The sequence below is a fragment of the Acomys minous genome (genome assembly GCF_964271855.1).
Source record: "Acomys minous genome assembly, chromosome: 6".
NCBI lineage: Eukaryota > Metazoa > Chordata > Mammalia > Rodentia > Muridae > Acomys > Acomys minous.
Genome location: NC_140487.1, coordinates 43,181,910 through 43,208,960, shown reverse-complemented (window position 1 = coordinate 43,208,960; position 27,051 = coordinate 43,181,910). Strand labels below are relative to the sequence as shown.

The 27,051-nt window shown below is 41.8% G+C and overlaps 1 protein-coding gene across 2 annotated transcripts in view; it reads left to right on the top strand.

Moving 5' to 3' along the window:
• Nucleotides 1-27,051, top strand: part of LMBR1 (limb development membrane protein 1) — a 117,514-nt gene that overhangs the window by 15,868 nt on the left and 74,595 nt on the right. Inside the window, exons 2-5 of one of the 2 annotated variants that reach the window (XM_084786955.1) lie at nucleotides 922-994; nucleotides 3,182-3,221; nucleotides 9,527-9,666; nucleotides 22,881-22,984. In XM_084786955.1, coding sequence (XP_084643081.1) covers nucleotides 922-994; nucleotides 3,182-3,221; nucleotides 9,527-9,666; nucleotides 22,881-22,984 — 357 coding nt within the window. Of the gene's footprint in view, nucleotides 1-921; nucleotides 995-3,181; nucleotides 3,222-9,526; nucleotides 9,667-16,940; nucleotides 17,048-22,880; nucleotides 22,985-27,051 lie in introns of those variants that run through there. The other variant, XM_084786956.1, reaches the window with a different exon arrangement.

Here is a 27,051-nt window from a genome sequence, read left to right as displayed (position 1 = left end):
ATCCTTCATTTCCTTTAGATACCAAATATGTACCTTTTGTTGGCTATAAAAATAACAGACAATCCATTTATCCACAAATTTCGGGAATTCCTTGTTTTTAATAGCTGAATAGTATTCCATAGTGTATATGTACCACAGTTTCTTTATCCATTCTTCTATTGAGGGACACTTAGGCTGTTTCCATGTTCTGGCTATTATGAATAAGGCTGCTATGAACATGGTTGGGATTGAGCTAGAAATGATCATAATGAGTGAGTTAACCCAGAAGCAGAAAGACTCAAATGGTATATACTCACTTATATCTGCATATTAGCCCAAGGGGCATGTCCCACGAAAGCCTTCACTTACCAGGAAACTGAGACAGACGGGAGGACATTCTAGTGGGACTCTAGATGAGAGAATCATGGGAGAATGGCAAAGTAGAAGGATCCAGAGGGTCCTAGAAGTCTACAAGTAGAACATTATGATAGGCAGATTTGGGCACAGGGGTCCCGCTCAAACTAAGGCACCAGCCAAGGACAATACAGACGGTAAACCTTAAACCCCTACCCAGATCTAGCCAATGGACAGAACACTCTCCACAGTAGAGTGGAGAGTGGGCTATGACTTTCTCACATACTCTGGTGCCTCACCTTTGACCATGTCCCCTGGAGGGGGAGACCTGGTGGCACTCAGAGGAAGGACAGCAGGTTACCAAGAAGAGACTTGATACCCTATGAACATATACAGGGGGAGGTAATCCCCCTCAGGAACAGTCATAGGGGAGGGGAATAAGGGGAAAATGGGGGGGAGGGAAGAATGGGAGGATACAAGGGATGGGATAACCATTGAGATGTAACAAGAATAAATTAATAAAGGAGAAAAAAAAAGAAAAAAAAACCAGACAAAACGTAAATGACCTGCTAAATTTCTTCCTTTCAGATATGTTTTCTTCTTTTTGCCATTCTCTACATTGTTTCCTACTTCATCATTACAAGATACAAGAGGAAATCAGGCAAGTAGAAACGGTTTTGTTACAGCTTTCATCAGAGCTGGGTGGCTAGGGTGGTATATGGGCTCCACCCACACGCTGCAGCCATGCTGACTATGCTGCTGGTTGAAGTAAACAGTTGCCTGGTACCGAGAGCACCAAAAATAACCCCGAGGGACCGCCTGCTCAGGGTCACCCTCCTAGGCCACAGTCCTTGCTTACTACATTCTCATGTCCAACTAAGAATAGTGCTGGCTATTTAGTACCTGGGAGATCCCGGAGTTTATGGGGTGTTTGGTTCCTTGTGGCTGGCTCTAGCTGAGTGTCCTATTCATCCCATCCCTCCCCCTTCATTTTCTCACTACAGAATCGTCTTGTCCTTCCTTCCTTCCTTCCTTCCTTCCTTCCTTCCTTCCTTCCTTCCTTCTTCCCCCTCCTCCTCTCTTTTAAAAGATGTATTTATTTACTTATTTTTGTTTTGTGTGTGGTGGGTGTTTTGTCTGCATGTGTATTTGTATACTGTATGCATGCCTCATGTAGAGGCCAGAAGACAGTATTGGATTCCCAGGAACTGGAGTTGCATTAATTGCTGGGAATCAAACCTTGGAGCTCTTGTTTTTAAGAACTGAGCCATCTCTCCAGCCTCCGTTTTCCTTCTCTAAAGAAATGTAGAATTTCCAGTATCCATAATTATACTGGTATTCAATTATATAATATCCTTGTATTATTTCACTTAGTCCTGAGTTAATCAGAGGGTTTTTCATATCTTTATTTTTTTTAATGGACTGATCAATTCACACATTTTTGGGTTAGTGTTTTATATGTACTCTATCATGCCTTACTGCCTTCTGCTCATTCTCAGCTATTGTCTCTGAAATCATGTGTGATGTTGGGCTCATGGCTGATGCTGTATGATCCTTAAGGGTTCTATGTATCAAGGATTCTTTGATATAATATCGTCAGTTTAAAACTCATCACACTCGAGAGAATAAAGAAGCAGCTCTTGTTGTAGTATGCTGCTTTAGAGCCATCACCTGGCTGTAAACTGCTAAACATGTGAAGATTTGCAGATTTAAGACAGTACCTCAGTTATTTTAAAGATACTCGGTCACATGGCTTCATAGATTATACACATAGAAGAAAGGAGAGGATGTGATTGGAAAACATCAATGCATTCTTTAAAGGAAAGTTAAGGGTGATGCACAGGAAAATGTAGACTTAGATGATCTTTAGTTTAATCCAGTAGTTTCAGGGAATGAGAAGGACTGTGGCCCTTGTTGATGGACTAGGATGGACATGGAGAAGGAGACAGGGAACCTTTCCTCCAGACATGGTGATGGACTGGGTGTGGGAAAGCAGGATGAAGATTAACCATGAATGTGATTCTGTGGTGTCTTTGACGGTGAAGTCTGTAATTCAGGGTGGACACTGTAAAGGATCACCCAAACACACCATTGACTGAGGCAAGTGAATCCAGAGACTCAAGGAGAACCTTTCAGGGCAGGAGACAGATGAGAAGCTGGACGGACTGGGAGGGTTTGCAGTATTTGTGTATTTACGCAGTCTTTTTGGCTGGTGAGTTTATGAGCGAGGACAAAAGAGATGGTGTCTAGGAGGCCAGAGAGAGGATGGGGAGTGAGGACGGTATCCAAATGAAGTCGGCCTGCTACTTAAGAAGGTATAGAAAATGATGTTTTTTCTGTCTGTAACTTGGACAGTGCTTTTAAATTGAGGAGATGCTGTCCAAGGTAGTTTAGGGTGGTTTAAGAAAATCTTATTTCCTTTGCTAATAAAAATTCAAATGAAAGAAAAGCCATTATTAAGTTCTATTTTATATTAGAAATGTCTGTTGGCCATTAGCAGCCAGAACATTTCACTCATGAGCAGCTTATCCTGACTTATGCTGTATTTCACAATGGTCCTGTGGTTCTAAGTTTTATTTTCTTGAGACTAGATATTTGTAAAATTTTAATTTATATGTGCCAGTTAATCAGCATTTTTCAGAAAATCACAACTCACTTATTAGTTATAACCACTCTAGATGTTATAATGAAATTTACATTTGGGTCTTTGCTAAGGTCAACAAAATACTCCTTGAAAGTCTTTGCCATTCAGTAATTAAAATTTAAAACTGTATTTTTGGTATATTTATAGATAAATTCATGAAACATTTTTGGAGATAAAATAGTAACACTATAAACATTTTTGCAGATGAACAAGAAGATGAGGATGCTGTAGTCAACAGGATATCGTATGTACTCTAAAACTTAATTGTTCTGTTTATAGTTTTGAAATTAAAGTCTGAAGGAAATAATTGCCTAAAGTACTTATTTTTGTTAATCACAATCTTAAAAAGCACATGTAAGCAAATACACATGGTTAATTTGGAACTGATTGTCTCTTGCTAAAATATGCTTATTCAAACTGAGAGTGGCACATGTCTGTTATGGTAAGGGGGAGGAGTTCAAGGCTAGCCTCAGCTACATAGTACGTAAGACCAGTTTAGACTATATGAGACTATAGTCCCTTTCCTGCCAAGTGCTTATTTAAAGAAATGGCACATTTCATCTTCAGGAGAGTTAATGAGGAAAAGGGTTTAAAGGTGGAACAGTTGTAAAGAAAGACCTAGTTTGGCTTAGTGGGCAAAGGCTTGTAGTCTCAGCACTATAGAGGCAGAGGCAAGAGGATTGAGAGTTTGAGGACAGCCTGGCTAGACAGCAAAACCCTGAGAAACAGGGAAAGCAGTCAAGCTGTCAGTTGTTTGCTCCGTGTCCTGCCCACATAGACTTTTGGTCAGAGTGACATGTTTGCCTGCTGAGAGCACATAGGGGCCGATTGCCTGATTGTAGGTCCCTGATGTGTGATGGGGAGATATGATAGAGAAGTACTTTAATTTTTGAAGTATCAAACTGAATGGCAAAGAGTTAAGATCTTTCTACTAGATTTTGCCTATTAAAATGTGAGATCTGGGACTGGAGAGATGACTCAGTAATTAAGAGCACAGACTGCACTTGCCGAGGACCAGGGTTTAGTTCCCACCACCCACATGGTAGCTCTCAACCACCCCAACTCCATTTTCAGGATAGCCAACAGGGTGACAAGGTCTCCATGAGAATGTCGATGTCACCATGGATAATGAGGGTGTCCATGCCAAAGGGAGCCTGCCACGAGTGTTGGGTGTTCAGGTGGGGATGTGTGAGTGTCAGGACAGTTCAGTCCAGAATGGGGAGCTACCTAGACAGGAAGATATGTAGCTGTATAGACCTGGATCAGTATGTAGGAACTTGGTTCCCTGTACAGTAGGGATGCTTGATTAAAGTCAGTAGGAACCAAAAACCAATTGAAAAAGAGAAAACAAAAATGACTACTGAGTCATTGGTTTGGAGTTGGGATTGTGTCAGTATGAACACACGGTTTACAATACCTACGAGTAGTAGAACTGCAATATAAAAGTGAATGTGGCCTTGTGTTTGTACATGCAGAGTGCACACTATACTCCTCAGCTTTGTCTGTCTCCTGAGGCTGTCTCCCAGTAGCAGAGACTCAATATAATGCCCAGGTAGTGTTTAAATAGAATGTTGTATTAGAACCAGGACTCTTTTTTTCCCCCCAAAAGCGGTGGTTTATTAGGGTGAGCTGTAGTGCACGTTGGTTTCTTTAGTAGTTCTAAGCCGATACAGGTTCCCCACTAAGAGGTGTCATGGGGTGTGACTGGGTGCCGTGACAGTAACAAATCAGTGAGCCACTGTGATGCTTAGAAAGTTACACTAGCAATCAGGAGAGAGAGAGGTAAGTGTGAGGTGACCTAGAGGAGGGATAGGAGCAGAGCCCTGTGGTGTCAGAGCACCCCCATTGTTCTCATGGTGGTCCGCAAGACACCCAGAAGCTGAGGGGGCCATGGTGGAGGGAGGCAGTCTCCCTGTCTCTAAGGAGGAACTGGGGCTTAGTGCTTAGTGGGGGTTAGTGCCCCACTACCTGCAGGTGGTGCCCTTTCCTAAAAAGCTTTTCAGGCACTGAGTCCATCATTGTTGGAGAAGGTGCTTGGTTCTGGCTTCTGCCGCCTTCCCCGGAGCGGGGCTCCTCAGTGGCCCCTTCTCAGGCGGAGCCCTGTGTGTCCAAGCCTTCTTCCCTCACTCCAAGTCCTCTGCATCCTGGTGACGGGGTGAGTGTGAAGGCCCACTTGGCAGGCCTCCTCCAGTGCCAAGGGTGGATTCTGCACAAGGCTGGCTCAGCTCTCTACAGGCAGAGCCCTGTGCTGGTCCTGATTTTGTCATGCAGGTGCACAATGCACTCAGTGTCCCTGTGCCCCCTTCCAGGTTTCATAAGCCGGGTCCTAATTTCAGATCATTTTCCCTTTTGTTATTGTGAGTGGTTCTTTAACCAGATACAAATGCATCTCTAACTGAAGTCATGCGCAAGAGCAGCCAGCCCAGGTGCTGGCGTTTGGTTAGGAAATAGTGGCACTGTCAGCGTGCTTTTGGGAGCAGCCCCGGTGGCTCCAGAACCAGGACTCTTAAAGGTTACTAGAAGGGCTGGATAGGGAAAGCCCAGATTAATTTTGTAGTTTACTTGTACAGAATGTAAGAATGTAAGAATTATTGGGAAATTGTAAAGGAAACTGTTCTTTAAGGATCCTCATACCAAATTGAGGACGTCAAAGTAAATTATTCTAATGGAGTTGAAGCCACTGCAGATAGTAGGATGATCGTGAGTCCATTCTGATAGTAACTAGTCGATGAGTAGATGGAAGAATGGCAAGAGTAGGTTTCTCTTGTAATTTCAAACTTACCTTCCCATAAAATACTAACTGAAGGAAGAACATCTTAAGAGTAGAACATCCTGGTGGTCCCTGCCTTGCCCTGGGACCAAGAAGACAGGGTCAGTAGAGAGACAGCAACTCTAAGTCACCCGTGGGCTGCAGAAAAAAAATCATAGAGCAGCAACTTGTGATATTCCTGCCTTGTGGACACCAAAATACACCAGTCTAAGACTGAATTCCTCGCTTCCCCATGCAGCCTGCCTTCTGCTCGTCATGAGACACCAGCCTCTCAGTTGCCTTTGACTCCTCCTCTCTCATGATTCTTGTTAGGAGTCATGTTGGCTCTGTGTTCAGAGTCTGACTTGTCTTACCATTGTCTCTTCAGTTTTCCTTGCTGATTTTATTTTTGTAGTGCTTATCACCTTTAATATATTATGCAGTTACCTATTTATATTTTGTTGTTTATTGTCTGATGCTCTTGTAGCATTAAGTGATGCTTCACTTAGAAGCTCTGTGAAGGCACAAATGAACATCTTGTTTACTATTCTAACATGCCAGGTATAGTGCTGGCTCAGAATCAAGTGTTGGTAAATATCTGTTTAGTGAGTGAGCATCACAAGAGACTCCCTGGATCAGTCTGTGGAATGGGCCCTTCAGGTAGTAATACATTCTGATGCTCCCACTGCTTAAGAACCACTGATCAGAGTGAGCACTTGGGGGCTGAGTTCACAAAGCTCGCCTTTATTGATTAGCCAGAAAAGACCGTGACAGTTACTTTTCTCATCACTGTGACTCAATACCAGTCAGAAGCTAATAAAGGAGGACAGGTTTGTTTTTACAGTTTCACAGGCTGCAGAGTGGCAGTGTATGTCAGTGTTTTGTTGCTTGCAAATGGACCAGAAAACAGAGCAGGCATACAGGCTAGAACCAGCGATAGATGAAACCTAGTGACCTATTTATGCCAGCCAGGCCACACTTCATGGAGGCATAGCAGTTTTCAAATGGTGCCACAAATTGTGGAATGTGTCCTCAAAACATAAGCCTGTGGGGACACTTTAGAGTCAGACCAAAACACTTCGAATTACAGGTTGGTATATTTCAGTTAGAAAGGAGGGAGTACTGAAGAAGTTGTAGAAGAATTTCAAGAAAGAAGTGGTGGCACTCAGAGGAAGGACAGCAGGCTACCAAGAAGAGACTTGATACCCTATGAGCATGTACAGAGATAGGGGGTCCCCCTTAGTCACAGTCATAGGGGAGTAAGGGAAAAATGGGAGGGAGGGAGGAATGGGAGGATACAAGGGATGGAATAACATTGAGATGTAATATGAATAAATTAATAAAATATATTTAAAAAAAAAAAGAAGTGCTTATCCACTTGAAATCTCCAAGGTCCAACTTTTGAGGCCCAGCTCTTGTTTGCTCCCTGGAAGTGTGTGGCAGGCCTGTTGAAGTAATTTAAGATGGCCTCACTCCATTTGCCGTCACTTTGTGAAGCTACTTTACACTGTCACTTGTAGATGATAGCCTTCTGAGTTGCTGGTGACATTTAGCATCCAAGTGAGCTCTGCACTCCCTCCTGCTTAAGGAGATAGTCACAAATTGCAGATATTCAAGAAAATATTTTGTTTTACTGCTACCATAATCACAAAGGTACAATATTCTGCATATATGATATTTTTACTACTCTGTTTTGGAAGGTGACATTTCCAAATGTTTTATGACTGTTCAAGCAATTTCTCTTCTATACTGTTCAGCTTTGGGCCTTATTTTAAAGGACCCTTTGTCACTACTAGCTTTACCACATGAGCCTTTTATATGTGGTGGCTTTTTGTGAGCAGCAGAAGTGGCTTTGTGCTCTCTGGGTAGGATTATCACAGTAATAAAGTATGGGACAGAGCCTCCATAGCGGTTGAAAAGCAGCAATATAGTAATGCTGACCAAATATGCTGGGTTTTCTGGGCCACTTGAGACTTGCTGATTTATCTCTAAACAAATGAGCTCCTTTTGCCAGGTCATGGGTTTCTAATATTGCATTTGGAAGTTATGTTGCCCTGGTGTGTGGTCAGAGTATTATGTGAGCTAAGAGGAAAAAGGAGCTGATCTTACTAAGAGGAACAAGAAGGTAGGGATTGAGGGACTCATGACAAGCAAGTGATATTTGAAGTCTGTCTTGCTATTCAGGTGCATTTGTCATGTGGAGTATTGTAGGGACACTCTAAAGTGAGGGAGCAAACAACCTTTAGGCACAGGCCTGGAACCCATGAGATCTATCCATTTGAGGGTTAGGAGGTAGGGGAGTAAATGTAAGGTGAAATGTATCCTGCTGAGGGGCCTAGCGTGTTGGGAGAGCAGTGCAGGCCCTGGGATGGTGAGCATTTGGATTTAGCCTTGACTATGCCATTGACAGGGGTGATGCTAATCAGGATGGTGGACCTCTGTGGGCTGGAGCTGACTGTCCAGCTGAACAGCTTTTCTGAGTACATGCCCGTCATTTTCTGGGTCGGTTCATGATGCTCTGTGTCTGAGCTGAGTTTTGTTTGCAGTGCTCCATAGTTGGTTTTGATTTACTGAGCCCAGGGGTTTCCAGGGTACCTGTGCCTGTGTGGAAATGCACATCTGCTGTTTGTTTGCCACAGGATGGCACTGAGTGCAGGATTACTTGATTAATGCCTGGGCATTTACTATGGCTTAAAAAGAAATTTGCATTTATTTTTACATTTTATATAAAGCATGATGGATACTCAAGTTTTATCTTTAATGCTAAGTAAGTTTTCTTTGCCATTACTGCTGCTATGTCTTCTGCCTCCCTACTTTCTTTCCTCCTCCCTTTCCTTCCCACTTCCCTCTTCTCTTTTTCTCCTCTCCCGTCCCCTCCCCTCCCCTCTCCTCTTTCCCTGTCTTCCCACCCTCTTCTTTCTTTTCTGAGACAGATTCTCACTATGTCGACCTGGCTAGCCTGGCACTCTATGTAAACTAGGCTGGTCTTGAACTCAGAGAAATCTATGTCTCTCTGCCTTGGCATTTATTTACTTATTTTTAATCTTTCTCAAAATTAGGTATTTGTTATAAAAAATTTAAAACTTTCCAGAAATGTGTAACTGAGAAGTGAAAGTCCCTCCTGATTGCAGTCTGTCCTGTGGGTTGTTATAAATGATATAGATTATGAAATAACACGTTTCCTGATACTATGTCAGCACTTCTTGGTGCCAATAGAGAGCCCACTTTGTATTTATTGTCAATATTTCTTCAGTTTCTTTTGTTGGCTTAATTTATTTTAGATTCTTTTTTAGTATATTGAAGCTTATTATTTAAGAAGTATTGAAGTAGTATTTGAAATATTGATTAGGCTTATAGTATTATTTACTACTACTCTGCTATTTACTAACTATAATTTAACTATGTTTAAAGAGATACAGGGGCTGGTGAGATGGCTCAGTGTGTCAAGGTATTTGCCATGTGAGCTTGGGGACCTGAGTTCAACATTGGAATCTTGTGTAAAGGTAGAAGGAGAAAAAAAGATTCCACATAGTTGCCCTTTGACCTTACACATATGCCATAGTACCCCCTTCCTCCCCTGGCATCATACATGCACGTCCAGATAGTAATGATAATTTCTTAAGCATGTAGCACTGTCTTCAGTATATAGATCTTTCAGGACTACATTTAGGGATTTGGCTTGGCTGCTCTTTCTAGATTCAGTTGGGTGTCTGTGATGGGATTCTCATTAATATTGTGACACTGCTTTCGTGCTCATCACTTCCCAGCCCCCCAGTGATGATGCCTCTTCTGTCTTGCAGGTTGTTCCTGTGCACCTTCACTCTAGCGGTTTCAGCTGGTGCTGTTTTGCTTTTACCATTCTCAATCATCAGCAATGAGATCCTGCTTGCCTTTCCTCAGAACTACTATATTCAGTGGCTAAATGGCTCCTTGATCCACGGTTAGTATATATTACTTAATAGAATCATCACTAATGCTTCAAGGTTTTTTGTTTCGTTTTTGTTTATTTTTTATTTTATTTTTTACTGCACTGTATGTTATAGGGTTTTCTTAGTTTCCTTCGCAATTTGTAACATCTTCCAGTAAACTATTGTCTTGTTAGGGTTTCTATTGCTGTGATAAAACACCATGACCAAAAGCAACTTGGGAAGGAAAGGGTTTATTTCAGCTTCACGCTTCCATAGGAACTATGGTTCATCACTGAGGGAAGTCAGGGCAGGAACTTGAAGGCAGGAGCTGATGTAGAGGCCATGGAGGGGTGCTGCCTACTGGCTTGCTTCTCAAAGCTTGCTTAGCCCTGCTTTCTTATACACCCCAGACCACCTGCTTAGGGGTGTCAGAAATAGTGTGTCACACTATACCCCCAGCTGGCCTGGACATCAGTAGGCCAGCCTTGAACTCACGGCAGGTCTCGTGTTTCAGCCTTTTGAGTGTGGGATTATAGACGTGAGTTACTAGCCTGGGCATTTCCTGTGATTTTGATTCATTTAAATATCTTAGGAAACGACTTTTGGTTCATCTGGTTATGTCAGAGGACCTTAGTCTCTCCTGAAGACCTGATGGAGCAGAGGCTTCAGTGGCTATTTTGTTTTCTTGACATTTTAAAACATGATTGATGATGTAGCTGGGTATGGTGGCACACACCTTAATCCCAGCACTGGAAGACAGAGGCATGCAGATCTCTGTGAGTTCCACCTCATGTAGGACTACACAGTGAGACCATTTTGAAAAGGAAAAAAAAAAGCTGACAGTATAGATCATAGGGTCTCTTCCTTGAAGTAAGGTAGGTTTGTAGTGCAGCTGTAGCTCATGTTTTCCAGCAGACTCGGGGAATATCTGTCCTCAGGTCCTTTCTCTCTCTCTTTTTTTTTTAAGTTTTCTTTTTTATTTAATTAATTTATTCAGATTACAACTTAATTTTTATCCCATCACTTGTATCCTCCCATTCTTCCCCTAAGTAGAATAGTTAGGCTTGCTTTTAGGAGTAGATCTAACAGAAAGTACCTGTGTCTTAACAGTCACTTCGTATGTGATAGCTGTTGTGTGTGTGTGCCCGATTGTTCTCTCTGCTAGGACAGTGACAGTCACTTCGTATGTGATAGCTGTTGTGTGTGTGTGCCCGACTGTTCTCTCTGCTAGGACAGTGACAGTCATTTAGTATGTGATAGCTGTTGTGTGTGTGCGCCGACTGTTCTCTCTGCTAGGACAGTGTAGGCTGGATTGTTAGCTTTCTTATTACTTTCCGTGTCCATGCCATTTCTATTTTCTTAGTGTTGACTTTCGGGGCCAGTGCTGTTAATTATATCATTACTTACTGGATTGTTAGTGTCAAACTAATTTTATTATATTTATATACATTGTTTACAAACACGAAAGGCAGGTAAAATTGGAACACCTCACTGTGAGTATTTTTGTATGGACACAAATAATTCCCCTTATCCCAGTGAAGAGATGCTTTATAATAGTGAAGACAGGCTGTGAAACAATATCTTGAGCATTAGTCAGCAACAAGTATTTACTATTTTTTTAAGTTAAGCAATTTTAGATTTTTTTCCTCATTTATGAGCCTTCCTGTGAGTTAATGGTAAAATGTCTTCCTTTAACAAAAATTATCTGACTTGCCATTTGACTTAGAAAAAGTTTTATCTGCTGGGTGGTGGTGGCACATGCCTTGAATCCCAGCACTGAAGAGGCAGAGGCAGGTGAATCTCTGAGTTTGAGACCAGCCTGGTCTACAAAGAGAATCCCTCTCTTCTAGCATTGCCTTTCCTGCTGCTGGCGGCTGGGGAGGCTGTGGAATAGAGCTGCTTTTTCAGTTGCTGTGGTGGTGTTTGTGCGGAAGCCTCTAGAGAGCGACAGTGAGTGTGACGTGACCATGGGCCCGTGTAGTTGTGAACCAGCAAGCTGCTGGCTAGAAGGACCATTCTGTGTGACGCAGGAGCAAGCTTTATGCCTTCTCTTCTTGGGAAGGTTCAGGAGGCTTTGTTGCAGAGAAGATGACCCTGGGCCAGCTGTAACTCTAGAATGGGCAGGAATACCAAAGCGTACAAAGTAGGAAAGTACCTCAGCTCTTTTTAAGTACACGTATGCACCATGGCTTTATAGCACGTGTACCTTGAATCTTTTGAGCACTGAATCTGTGCTGATGATCTTTCTGCTCTTCATATTCTTTGAAAACATTTTAGTGCGTGTATGTTCACCTAGCAGTCTTCAGCGGTTACCTTGTTGCTTTCAGGAGTGAGACCACTTATTCTTCAGTGACTTCCAACTGACATGAGGTGGGGGCTGAGTATTCCCAGGTACCAGGCAGCTTTCTCTCCTCTGTAGACGCTTACACTGTCCCCTGTTGGGTATCCAGGGGATTTTCACAGTGACTTTTGAATTTCTCATAGTTTACGTAGATAATTATAATGGAAATTAGTAGGCTGATAAATATCATTGCCAAACTATTTTCTTGAAGTATGTGCTTATATTCTTCTGACAGATGGTGCAGGTGCCTTTGTTTCTAACACAAACCCAGCAGCATCAGATACTGATATCTTTGTTGCTAAGAAATAGTTTTATGAAAAAAATAGTTTTATGATTATCATTAGAAAGATTAGTGATCTTTCATTTTAGTTCATCTATGCACATCTAGTACATATATACTTTGTCATGCCCTTTTCATTTTCTGATTTTTATTTTTCTGCTGAACTATGTGGTCTCTTTATATGTAGAACTAAACCTCTATCTAATGCTTATTTATAGTTGCTATTTTGGTTTTTAATTTTGTGTATGTTTTGGGGATATGGAATTTTATATTTTGTATTGACTGCTCCTTTTCTTTCCTTGGTTTCTCTAGTTGGTTTTCTGTGTAGAAGATCCTCTTCCACCATGAATGTGACAAACACTGTCTTCTTGTCATCAGCTTTGTTTGTGCCTGACTGTTTTTGCAACCCTCTGGAGTTCTCAGAGTAGTTTTGTCCCTCACCCTCCAAAGCTCCCGGGCCTAGTGACACCAGCTTACTAGCTCTCTCTCTAGTGTTTTTAATATACTACCTTTTTATTTTGGAAGTTATCCCATAAGGGTCTGTTTCTTGGCTTTGGAGTCAGTTAGACCTAGCTTTGCATTTCAGCTCTGTGTTTTACTCTTAGTAGCCCTGAGCAACTATTTCTTTTTTTCCTTCGAGACAGGGTTTCTCTGTGTAATAGCCTTGGTGTCCTGTACTTACTTTGTAGACTAGGCTGGCCTCGACCTCCCAGAGATCTGCTTGCCTCTGCCTCCTAAGTGCTGGGATTAAAGATTTGCGCCACTGCACCCCAGCAAATTGTTTAAATGTTTTAAGTCTTAGTGTTTTATCTGAAGATTGAGCAGAACAACTAGTTCAGCTGGCTGTGTTTTCATGTGTGGAGAATGGAGTGTATATAAAATATCCACCTCGTCTAATGCCTGCTCTAGCGTAAGAGGAAGTCAGCAGCAGCTTTCATGAGTCCACTGGATGATGGCCAGTGCCTGGAGAAAGAGGCCACTGTTTATCCACAGCTGCCCCTGTCCTTTTGGGTTATCCTGTCTTCTTTATCCTCTTGACTAATGCCCCCCTCTGCCCAGGTACCATTCCTTGGTGAGTATTCCCATAGGAAACAGGCATCTGTTTTATTTTTATGCAGAGAAGGCTGAAGAGCTGGAGCCATCCACATACCTGTAGAGACTGCAAGTGCTATAGACTAAACCAAACCTTGGGCCCTTCCTTTGCCCTCCGAGAGAACAGTATACAGGAGGGAGCCTTGATTCTGGGCCACTTCTTCATGAAATCACTTTGTTCTACAAGGGCCTGCATATGCTGGATCACACATATATCATTTCTACTTGATGCAACAGTACTTTGTGTGCATGCCTAGATTTTTTAAAAAAATTAATTTTAATTTTATTAATTTATTCAGATTACAATTAAATTGTTATCCCATCACTTGTATCCTCCCACTCCTCCCTCCCTCCTGCTTTCACCCTAGTCCCCTCCCCTAGGTCTAAGACGGAGGGGGACTTCCACCCCCACTATATGGTCATAGGCTATCAAGTCTCATCTTGGTAGTCTGCTTATTCTTTGAGTACCATCAGGCCTCCCCACCAAGGGGAGATGGTCAAATATAGGGTACTAGAGTTCATGTCAAAGTCAGTCCCTACTCTCTACATAGATGTGGAGAATGTCCTGTCCATTGGGTAGATCAGAGTAGGGGTTTGATTACTATTGTATTGTCCTTGGTTAGTGCAATAGTTTGAGCAGACACCCCTGGGCCCTGATCCACCCATCATGATGTTCTTCTTGTAGGTTTCTAGGACGCTCTGGGTCCTTCTATTTCCCCATCTCCTATATTTGTCTTACCTAGAGTCTCAGTAGGATGTCCTCACATCTATCCCAATCTCCTGGTAAATGAAGACTTTCGTGGGACATGCCTTCATGCCTAGATTTTTTGATTAGAAGTATAAGATACCCCTTTATGATAGACAGCTCAGCCCTATCATAGTCCTAACGTCAAACACTTAGATTTGGTGAAAGCATAGTATCAGGCCAAGAGTTATTTCTCAAAGGCAAGTAGTTATCCACTGTTGTTCTTTGATTCAGCATGCCGTACATTTTAAGGAGTGGAGGAGGCAGAGGTGTCAAAGTGGCATAACTAAAACAGGGATAAAACGATAAAAGGTGGATGGAAAAATCAATTTGTAGTGTTTCCTTTTTGTGTTTTGGGCGCTGTTATCAAGTTAGTCGAAAGACATGCAACTTATTTCTGCATGATAAGCAATGGTAGAGTGGAACATGCTCTGGAACTAGAGAGGCAGTGGCTGAGAAACGTTCAGGGTCGGCCACACACAACGGAAGATCTCACTTCACCATGACTACTTTTCTACCATGTGTGCTTAAAATTAAAAGCCAATAATGGTAAGTTTTTGAGAGTGAAGAGCGTAAGAGACTTAAGTTTTAGCCTTAAAATCTGGAAACATTTCTCTCGTTTTGAGGTATTTTCTCCAGTCGTGCCCAGTGGTTGCTTCACTTCTGTTTGCTGGTGCGGAGATACACATTGACAACTGAGTCTCTAGCTCAGGTTCAGCTGTCAGTGAGTGTCAGTGACCTGGCTGGTCTCTGTGAAGACTGCACTTTATTTTGATTTATCAGGAACAGTGAGCCAGGGACACCATGAAGGAACAGGACAAAACCCATCTTTTCTCTCAAAGTCTGTTTTTAAGCTCTAGAGAAGGCCAAACAAGCTTTTAGATTATCAGCAGCCAAACCTATAAGGAAGAGATATTTACTTATAAGTAATTATTAAAAGATAAGCCTTAAATTTTATTGTACCATATTATATGCTACTAATATTTTAGTAGTGAATTGACACTTACAGTTCAGTCTGTTGTCACAGTTTGCATCAGCAATACTGTTTATCATACAAAAACAAAAACAAAAAACAAAAAACAAAAAACCAGTCTTGGTGTTTAGAGTAGGAAAATGGCTTAGATTATATCCAAACTGTGGATTGGTTTGTTCTTCATTATTGATGGGAATGCCGGTAAATATATTCTGTTAGATAAAGAGATTGGGAAAAAGGATACTTAAAATCTGATGTACCCCTACATCACCCTGTTTATTTTGTAATACAAAAGCTCAAATCTAGGGCCTTGGTTCACTGTTTTTTCTTGTAAGGCTATCAGATCAGTAAAATCTCTAACAGTAAGGTTCTGTCAACATGAATTGAATATTGTAGTTTGGACTATTTTGTGATGCCAGCAGGTGGCGGTAGAAGATAAAGAACCGATAGTGAGCCAGCAATTTGGTCTTGTTTTTGGACCTCCCGCTGAAATGTCTTCTGGAGCTGGGCATTGGGTACTTACCTTCAGTGGCTTTCTGTGGATACTGACAGACAAACCACTTTTCTTAAGTTTTGCATTCTATTATATTGAAGTGTATAATTTTAGCCTTTTGAAGCAGCAATTAGACAATTTTTATATTATAAATTAGTATAAATATATACAATAAAATATGTGTAATGTCAGCAACAATAATTTTCAATACTATTGTATCAACAAAATTTGATACAATATAATTGTGTCAAAATTGTAAATTGCTTTTAAGAAAAAAACTGTAAATTTACTGAGTTGACAAGTCACTTTGCTGGGCATATTGAATATACATATATTTCTTTTTCCGGAAAGGACTAGTCTTGTACTCTGTTTCCTCCTTGCCTCCACCTCCCAAGTGCTATATTTAAAGGTGAGCCACCACACCTGGCTTTAAATGTACCTGTTATGTTTGTATGTTAGGCAGACTTCTAATGCTGAGTTCAAACTTCCTTCTATGCATGGCATTTTATAACTAGATCACCATAGTTCAATTCATTTTTCTTGTGGTATGGCAAAGACATCTAATTACATCACATGATATGTGTAACTGTGTGACAGTCTCTTGTAATTTTTTTTACTTGTTCAGAAGACACTGTATTCTTTTTTTGAGATGGGTTCTCACCACAAAGGCCTGCCTTGCTGGCCTCACACTTCTGATGAACCTATTTCTACCTCCCTGGCCCTGGGATTACAGGGTGCACCCTGGGTTTTTGGCCCTGATTGTTTTTGTGGACTAGTTCAGGCTCTCACACTCATGCAGCAAGCACTTACCCAGCCAGCTCCCCAGCCCTGTCTTAGTTTTACGTGAGTGAATTGGTTAGAGTAATTGTCATTATTTTCTGTGAGTTTTTGCATAAAGCAAATTTTACCTTTTTTTTTTTTGAGACAGAGTTTCTCCCTGAGCTGGAAGTGCAGCTGTCTCAGCTGGGCTGGCTGGGCGGGATGCTCTTGGGATTGCTCCCGTGCTGGCTGACAGGCAGGCACAGGCAGGCACAGCCATGCTGGCATTTTGTGTGCTTAGGTCCTCATGCTTGCAGAGTACGTGCACTTACGCAGTGAGCTGGTTCCCCAGTCCTGCTTAGTTTTTTGTCACTCGTTTTTATGAATTTAAAATGTCATATAACAGTTTTTATTTTAAATAAAATTAAGAAAAAGTAATGGTAAGGAAAGAGAGGAGCTAGTTTTAGTTATAATTCACACCATTTTCTTTTCCTTACTTTGTCTGAGTGCTGGTGCATTAGAATGTTTCAGTTTTTTTTTTTAACCTTTATTTAAAATTTTGGGTGTTGTTTTTCTTCTATTCTTACTAAGAGTAGAGTTGTGATGCACTTATCAGGAGAAAGCCCAGGGACGGAGTTGAAGACCTTTCAAGGCTGTGATAGCTGAGCAGTCTAAACTCTGGCTGTCAGATGTAAAGTGCTTCTCACTCAGATGACTGCTGTAAAGACAGGTAGGCTCCTTTAAGTCACAGATAGGATGAATATCTTGTTTTTGGCCACGACAATATAGTACACTGGGTATATAGAATATATCTAATGTGTTGTGTTATGCAAATTGAAATGGAAAGGTGTTTTGGTGTTGTGTGTGTTTGTGTATATTTGTATGGGTGCTGTGTGCCCGTGTGTACATTTGGAGGTTTAGAAGTCAACCTCAGGTGTTATTACTCAGGAGCCACCCACTTGCCTTTTAAAAACTGGCCAGTGAGCCTGGGAGGTCCATCTGTCTCCACCCACCCCTGCCACCCCCTGCTCTGGGATTACAAGCATATTTCACCCCACCTTGAGTTTTACATGGACACTGGGGCTGAACTCAGTTCCTCATGCTTGCAAAGCAAACACTACCAAGGGAACTGTCTCCCCAGCTCCTCCTGTAGTTTGAAGGTGTTTTAGGAGTCTTTGTGTGTATGTCTTTGCCTGTATGTACACAACTGAAAAGATAACTGTAGTATTGCTTTATCCTATTTAATTGGCTTGTAAATACTTTACTTTTTCATTCTTAGAAATGGTTTATCTATTTTGTGTAATTTTATTGAGACAATGATCTTTGTTTAGTCCACTAGGAGCAGGGGAAGCTGTTCTTTTAGAGGTCTTCTTTCCCAAGAATGAATACTAGTAGCAGGTATGGGGCAGTCACAGAGCCCTGGACCTCTGCAGGCACTGTGTCGTTTGTGGCCCTTCTTTGCCATGTGTAAGGTGATCTTCCTCCCTGTTTTCTCCCATGGACTATCCTCTCTCCAAAGCTCTGCCTGCAGGTGTCATTACACTGGGGAATAGGGCCCAGTTTGGGAGTTTGGTTACGTTTATGTCTATGATAATGTTAAGAGCCTAATTCTCCCTCTCATGAGCCTATAGATTTCACACAATGCCAGTCAAAACCTTAATAGGCATTTTTGATGGAAATTGATACTTAATTAACGTTCAGAGAAGAAGTCAATGAATTTCAATGACCTGAACAACTTTGAAGACAAGGAGCCTGGAGGACCTTCTACTTCAGGATGGTGTCAGTCTGTAATGATCAGGGGTGGCGGCAGCATGAAGGTCGAGCAGCGTTCAGTCCAGCTGGGTATGGAGTTCAAGAACACATGCATAAGATAAATCTTAATGAGTAAAGATAATTTTAACCAATAGAATGGGAACAGTTGGATAGTCACAGACAAAAATTGACCGTTAGTCTATACCTGGCACCTGGAGCTCGAGAGATCATAGATTTAAATGATAAATTATAAAACCACAAAATGTACATTTGCAAACAGAGTCTCTGTGACACTAGGCCACACCATCATTTCTCTATGATATCAAGATCAGGACCCATGAAAGAAAAAGTTCATAAATTTGGCTTTGTTGAATCTGGTGAACTATTCTTTGATTATAAAAAGAACACATAGACTGTGAAAGAGAACTGCAGATTTTTTACCTGTTAAGTATTTGTTTTGGGGGCATGTGAAGAACTTCCTTTTGCTGGTGGGAATGGAAAATAGAACCAATTTGGAAAACATTTTGTCAGTTTCCTAAAATGTTACACAGCTCCCATTCTCTGCCATCTTGTGCTGCACACTATTCAGAGTCAAAGCCTATGTCCATTGCAAAGTCTGGGCATGCGTGGTTAATGACAGCTTCATCTGTGATAACCGTAAGGTGGGAGCAACTCAGATGCCATCTACAGGTGAGGCAATTCAGTAGGGCTTCTGTATGGTCTGTGCTGTGGTCACAGATCATAGTGACAGAAGCCAGATCAAAACCAAACCAAACCAAACTAACAAAAAACAAAACAAAATCCAAACACAGATATTGTAGAAAATCTGTGTTGCTGTTGTTCTCTCTCTCTCTCTCTCTCTCTCTCTCTCTCTCTCTCTCTCTCTCTCTGTGTGTATGTGTGTGTGTTTCTGGTGACAGGGTTTTTCTTTGTAATAGTTGTGGCTGTTCTGGACTTGCTTTGTAGTCCAGGCTGGCCTAGAACTCACAGAGCTCCACCTGCTGTGATTAAAGGTGTGTGCCACTGCACCCAGGTGAAAATCTGATTTTTTTTTTTTTTTGGAGTACAGAATCAATGGTTACTTGGGGGTGGGTAAGGACACAGAGGCATGAAGTACAGATTCTATTAGAGCTTGTGGAAATGTCTGAGGCAAAGGTGCTCATTATCTGTGGGTATGGAGCCAGCACTTGCCAAACTGTGCACTCGTGTGTTAGTCAGATGTATGTTGCCGTAATAACACCTGAGGTTGGTGCTTTGGAACGAATTGTTTGCCTTACAGTTTGGCAGTTCAGGAGTATGGGTCTCCTCATGATTGTCTTGATCTTCACTTACCAGAGTAGTAGCTAGCTCTGTGCTAAATGTACTAAGATCACAGAGTGGCCTCTTTTTACACCGACTGTCTGTTTCTGTTTTTTGAGACAGGGTTTCTCTGTGTAGCCCTGCCTGTGCTGTAATTCACTCTGTAGACTAGGCTGGCCTTGAGTGCTCAGAGATCCACCTGCCTTGGCCTCCTGAGTGCTGGGATTAAAGGCGTGCACCACCACACCTGGCTACGATGACTTTGTAAGAATGATGATGTAGTCCTGGGAGAAAAGTAAAGTATTAATTCCCTCACATTGCTCTCTAGAATCTAAGCATCTTTCATGAGGCCTTGCCCCTACAAGGTTCCACTCCTTCACCATTGCTGGACACTAGGCTTCTCCGACTTGGGCATGGGGGAGGCACATTCAAGCTGTAACTGAATCAGAGCAGTGCGTATAATGTACTGCTCAGTGAGACTATTAAGATGAATATGTTTATTTTTTGTACACATCATGATTTTCTTCATTTTACATTGACAATTAAAATTTAATTCTAAGGTTGGATTTGGGAAGCTTAGGAAGTTGAATTTATTTTGCCCAAAGATACCTAAACAAATTAGGAAGTGTCTTCTGGCTGTAGATCTGACATTTCTTTTTCTTTTGGTTTCTTTTTTTTTTTTTTTTCTTTAAATGAACTATCTTACTAATTTTAATTTAATTTAATTTTAAAAAAAGATTTATTTATTATGTATACAGTGTTCTGCTTGCATGTACACCTGCAGGCCAGAAGAGGGTATCAGATCCCATTATAGATGGTTGGAGGTCACCATGTGGTTGTTGGGAATTGAACTCAAGACCTCTGGAAGAGCAGACAGTGCTCTTAATCTCTGAGCCATCTTTCCAGCCCTTAATTTTAATTTTAAACATTAAAACAACTTATGTATAATCATTACATTTGCATGTTTGTGCACAATGTATGTGCCTGGTGCCCATGGAAGCCAGAAGAGGGTCTTGGGTGTCCTGGAACTGGAGTTACAGTTAGTAGTGAGCTGCCAAGTGAGTACTGGGAATTGAACCTGGGTTCTCCAGAAGAGCAGTAAGTTCTGTTAACTGCTGAGCTGTCTTTACTGCCCCAGTCTGGGAGTTTGTAACTCGAGGTTGACTGTAGAGCAAGGGCCCTTGTCAGAAGGTTTGGATGTTGCCCCATGTTGCTACAGTAGGTTCTTAACAGATATAGGTAGTTTCTTTTTAAAAAAAGGTTTTCTGAAAGGGCTATCTGGCATCTAGTTTTATAAACACTGTTTCCTCTAAGTTGAGTATGATCCTTGACACAGTGATACCTTCTTTAACACAAGTTACTTAAAATTGTTGTTTTCCACCATACCTAAACAAAGCACAACAGTTAATGATGTATTTCCATGATGTAATAATTGCATAATAGAAGTTTTTACCCTACTTCATATATCTGGAAAGCCTTAGAATAATCCTGAACAGTCAAAATAGGGACCAGCGACTGCACACGTAGTTTGTGTACTGACCTGACAGCAGAGCGTTGGTCCAGGTCCATTCATTCTTTTGTTAAATATAGTTCCTGAGAAGTTGTGTCGTGGACCCTTCACTCAGAACAGGTTAGGGGTGAGGACACTGTGGATGGACACATGGAGATTGCTAGTAAAGAAAATCAGGAGCTGATACACCTGGGTTGGGGAGGGGAAAAGAAACAGGAAAGGAAGAGGCAGCATGCTAGGAGCTAAAGTCCTGCAAATTTCCCAGTTGCCTCTGGGGAAGTGATGGTTAATAAAAGCAGACAAGTGTAAAGTACTTGTTCTGTGGAGGCATTGGTCCAGTTGTCGTACATCACATGTGATGGTACACGCCTCTGGTCCCAACACTCAAGGTGTGGATGCAGGAGGATCAAGAGATCAAGGTCATCTTGGGCTACTTAGAGAGTTCAAGGCCAGTCTGGGATATATGTGATGTAGTCTCAGAAAAGAAAAGACATTGATTTTGTGTGTGTGTGTGTGTGTGTGTGTGTGTGTGTGTGTGTGTGTGTGTGTGTGTTGAAAAGATTAAATGTGCATTATGTGCATTAAATCTAGATTTCTGGATAAGAAACTGAATTATTTGGCCATGTCCCCTTGATGGGGAGGCCTGATGGCACTCGGAGGAAGGATAGCAGACTACCAAGAAGAGACTGGATACCCTCGCATCATATTCACATCCCCATCAGTCACAGTCATAGGGAAGGGGAATGGGGTGAAAGCGGGAGGGAGAGAGGAATAGGAGAATGCATAGGGTGAGATAGCAAATGAGATGTAATATGAATTATTTTATTTTTCAATTAAAAAATTAATAAAAAACCTATGAATTGATGCTATTAATTATCTTATCTACTAAATTATGTGAATATCTTTAGATAAGTGATACAAGTGTTCAGGAGTTTAGTTCCCTGTCTTCCACACTGTCCTAGGAGCAGGATGTGTTTGCATGTGCGCGCGCGTGCACACACACACACACACACACACACACACACACACACGCTAACTCATGCCACACGACATTGTTTGTTCAGAGAGCAGTGTGCTGTGTGGCTGACCTCTAAATGCTGTAAGCATGGGCTCTAATGGAAGGTGTGGGAAGAACAGTACCTGGTTTTTAAGTTGCATGCAGTGCTCTGAATGCATTGTTATAACTTTTAACTTTGACTCCACTTTTAAAGTACAGCCATCATTTTAAAGCTCAATTTTGAATTTTAGTGTTTTTTCTTATTAAAAAAAAATGAGTGTTAGGCCAAACACTGTGCCAATGACATCCTTGAAAGTATCACTTTCTGAATGTGTCTTTATTTTCATTGCCCACTTGGGTCACGGTTTCTTCCTCAGTTGGAATTATTTGTTAGAGCTCCTGTGATATGATTATCAGGGTGCTCTGCAGCTTGGCAAGTGACAGCCTCCATTGTGGGATTAACAGTGCTGCCATTCAGGGACTCCTGTGCCTAGAAAAGAGTTCACGGAATATCTGTAAGGCATTTAGAGCAGTGCTGGGCTCAGGGGTCCAGGAAGCGTTAGTCTCCTCTAGGCTGTCTTGTGAGACTAGACTAAATGGGGTGTGTATATGAAATACTTAGTTTGGACCTGGTATTTACTAACTGATAAGCAGACACTAAATGGCTCTAATTAAAATACTTCAGTGATGATATGTCTAAAGAGCTGTGTGTTTAGATCTCTGGATATGATAGCTTTAGTTAATTTACTTGGGGGAAGTGAGAAAAAATAAATAGTTTGTATATTGAGTTACAGATAAAATTACAATAGATAAAAATTACAGATAAAAATGTTTAAAGCAAATATGTAAATATTTTTAATAGCTAAGTTTAGTCATTTCAAACAGTTATTGATTTTTATTTTTAAAAATAGAGATCTTGATGAACATCACAATTTGGTGAACTTTGAAGCAATGTATCAATATCTAACCTGATTTTCTTGATTTTTTAAATTGTTATCTTTATAGGTTTGTGGAATCTCGCTTCTTTGTTTTCCAACCTTTGTTTATTTGTGTTGATGCCCTTTGCCTTTTTCTTTCTGGAATCAGAAGGTTTTGCTGGCCTGAAAAAGGTAAGTAAATTGAGTTTAGATTAAATTTATTAAATGATAAAGTAAATATTATGTGTATTAAACTAGAAGTTGGTATAAACAAGCAGTTGAATTACTAAATAATGTTGTTGACACATTGTTGATGTTATTAAAAGTATTACACATGGATTACCATGTGTACTCGATGGGGATCACACTTATGGTACACACCCACCTGGAGGAATGTCTTTTGTGGAGCTGATAACCTGACATCAAAGCTGTTAGGCCCTTTTAGGAGGCCTCATCTTCTTCAGAGCCCAGTAGGACACACTTACATCTTAATGTAAAAGCTATTCCATGTCTAATATTTTTGGGGTAGTGATATATTACAAAGTCACATACTCTGCAGGAGATAGACCCTTACGGTACTGAGAACGGCTCATCTTATATAATTTGGAAGACTTGGGAGTGAGCACACTGGGAAGCTTTTTGAGAACACCTGAAAACACACTATGACGTTATAGTAGAGGAGACTGACTCTGACTTTGAGTACAGAATGTCCAGCCATAAACTTTTGGACTATAATGAAAAGATTTAAGTAATTAATACTTGAAAGAGTGAGTTAGTGTTACAATTGAAGCATCTTATACTTTTCTGAATTTTACTTCTATTCCTATTGTAATATATGGAGTGAATTATGCTTATCTATCTTATAAATTTGACCTGGGAAGTTGAAAACTGGGTTTCCTGTATTTGTTTCATATAACTTGTCTCCTTTTTGTATGTGGCATATGAACATTTTGGGTGTGTGTTTACATAGGTTCTTGCAGGTCCATGTAAAGGACAGAGATCAAAATCAGGTGTCCTCAGTTTCCTTTCACTGCATTTTTTTGAGACAGGGTCCTTGATGAATCTAGAACTCATTGGTTTAGTTCAGCTGGCCAGCCAGTGAGCTCCAAGGATCTGCCCATCTCTGTCTCTGTAGCTCTGGAGTTACAGATACACACCCTTGCACCAGCTTTTACCTGAGTGCTAGGGGTTTGAACTTAGGTCCTCATGCTTACAAGACCGAGCCATCCCAAATCCCCTTACATTTATGAATTATGTGTCATTCTTGCCCAAGAATATGCAGATAACCGTGCTGTTTCAGTTTTTGTTATGCTGCCTAAGGAGCACTGTTTATATGGGGTCTTAGGAGTGAGACTGTTTAACACTTGACAGTCTGAGCAACACAGAGAAAGGGCCACTGAAAGGTCAAGTGTTTTTGTGGACTGACCTTGTTACTTCAGATGTGAACACTCCGCAGCTGAAAGCTGTCAGTTAACTTCACATTTAGTAAATGTACCAAGATGAGACCGGATTGTGCTTTGCTTTGCTTTGCTTTCAAGGTCCACATTGAGAAAACTGCTTTTGTATGTTGGCGTTATTTTCTATTCTTATGTATTAAGATTAACAATTGAAATTATGTAATAGAAAAAAAAATTACTTCATTTTAATTTAGAAACCCGTGATAGCTGGGCATGGTAGTACATCCCTTTAATTGCAGCACTTGGAAGGATCCAAGTTCCCCCAAGATCAGGGGGATCTCTGAGTTTAGTGCCAGCCTGGTTTACAGAGAGAGTTCCAGGACAGGTACCAATCAGCCATCCAGCCATCCATCCAGCCATCCATCCATCTAACCAACCAAACAAAAAAGAAAGCTGCTTTACTATTTATAGTTTCTTGAAGGAATTATACAAGATCTTATCACTGACTTAGTTCAAGTTCTCCTTGTATATGGCTAAAACTGAGGCCCCAAGCTAGTCAGTTGTCTAAAGACCCCATGTATGAAATAGCAGGCATGACACCTGACATTCCCAAAGGGTATGTTCTCTCTGTAGTCCAACATTGAAAGCACAGGAGGGCAGCATGAAAAAGAGATGGTCAAGGATAGACTGTGGAAGGGGAAGACAGAGGATCAAAAAATGCTGACAGCAGAGGAGCTGTGCTGTTATCGAGTGCAAAGAAAGGGGAGGCATCACCTGAAACCCGTGGCCAGAGGGCTTCTAGAATATGTACAGAACACACAGCCTTACAGAGTGCTGCAGAGAATGGACAGCCTGCGGGGGAGGCCACTGGAGATGCTTCAGAGGTTGGGTCTCTGAAGAAGTTGGAGGTAGTTTTTCGTAGATATCTGTCTGTTCATCAGAAACAGAGTTAGCAGCTCTCAGTAGAAGTTACTGTGCTGGGGCTGCTCGTGAAGCGCTCAGACTCTGCAGTCACCAGACAGGCTTAGAGCAGTACAACAAGAAAAACAGTAAAAACAGCACTCGGACCGTAAGGCGCACCCAAATTTCCCACCCCACTTTTGAGGGGAAAATGTGTATCTTATGGTCCAAAAAATACAGTATTTTAAAGGCTTGCCCTGTGGTCTTGAGTTCTGATTGAATTGATGAGTGCTGGAGGATGGGAGCAGTAAGGGCACAGGGAGTCAGTCTCAGGGTAAGGTCCTGGAGGCTTCAGCTCTGGCAGCTAGTTTAGGTTTTATGCTGTAGACAATAGGAGCTGGAAAGAATTTTTCTTGAGTTTTTTTTTTTTTTTTTTTTTACTTAAGTACTATTGTACTTAAGTGTAGTAATAAGTCTGTATTTCATTGTTTCACATTTGTCACCAAGGAAAGGAGTGCCCTGGAGCCCGTGTTCTATCCATTGCCAAGTGCTGTTTGGGAGGGGTTCCTACAGCAGCACAGATGTGTAGGTGTAGTTGTGTAGGCTCACTAAAACCACCTGCTGATGCCTGCTGCTTGCACAGTTCCTCCTCTTCCTAACCCTGCTCTTGCTTCACTGTTACTCTCGTTTGCTGTTGTAGGAGTATCTGCTCAGTTCACGCTCCTTATGAAGATGCTGTTGTTAGCTAAACAGATCATAACTTGAGGTGGCCTGTGGTGTTTGGACAGGCTTTGCCTCTGTGCTGTCTGCGCTGACCAGCCAGGAAAGAGACTCAATTATAGCTTGTGAGGCAGTTAATAAAATCATTGGCAGATCAGGAGGTAGAGGCCAGGAGGTGTAGAGATCAGGAGGTGGAGGCCAGGAGGTGTAGAGGCCAGGAGGTGTAGAGGCCAGGAGGTGGAGAGACCAGGAGGTGTAGAGACCAGGAGGTGTAGAGGCCAGGAGGTGTAGAGACCAGGAGGTGTAGAGGCCAGGAGGTGTAGAGACCAGGAGGTGTAGAGGCCAGGAGGTGTAGAGACCAGGAGGTGTAGAGGCCAGGAGGTGTAGAGACCAGGAGGTGTAGAGGCCAGGAGGTGGAGAGACCAGGAGGTGTAGAGACCAGGAGGTGTAGAGACCAGGAGGTGGAGAGGCCAGGAGGTGGAGAGGCCAGGAGGTGGAGAGATCAGGAGGTGGAGAGATCAGGAGGTGGAGAGGCCAGGAGGTGGAGAGGCCAGGAGGGAAAGGCCAGGAGGTAGAGGCCAGGGTGACTACCATCAATCTGACCTGGGAGCTAGGGGATGAATAGGTATTGTAGAAACCAATATAAATTTTTTTTCCCTTAATGCTAAGGTTGGAAAGAGATGGCTGTGGCTTGGAGGTGGAGTGGGGAGGATTAATGGTGTCCAGGAAGCCTGGCTACACTGATATACCAAGGAGAAAGGACCAAGGAAGGGAGATCTGGGGTGTTGGGATTAACGTTAGATTAAAGGCATGTGGCACCACATCCAGCTCTCTACTGTATTATTCTTATTCTTAGGTTTTTCGAGACAGGGTTTCTCTGTGTAGCTTTGAACTCACAATGATCCACCTGTCCCCGAGTGCTGAGATTACAGGCATGTGCCACCAGGTATTATTTTGATGACTAAATGAAGTAATTTATGTAAAAGTACGCAGATTAGGATTTAACTACCTTTTTTTTTCTTTTTTACTTTCTCAAAATCATTTGTTTTTTTTTTTTTTTTTTGACCTGCAATGTATAAGAATAGTGAGGAGACAGCCCTCAGAAAATAGAAGCTTACACCATAGTAAGACAGAGGGGGACGGGCAAGATGATTCGGCAAGTAAAGGAGCTGCTGCCAAGACTGATGACCCGAGCTCAGTCCCCAGGACCATGTGGTAGAAGGAGAGAACTGACTTCTGCAA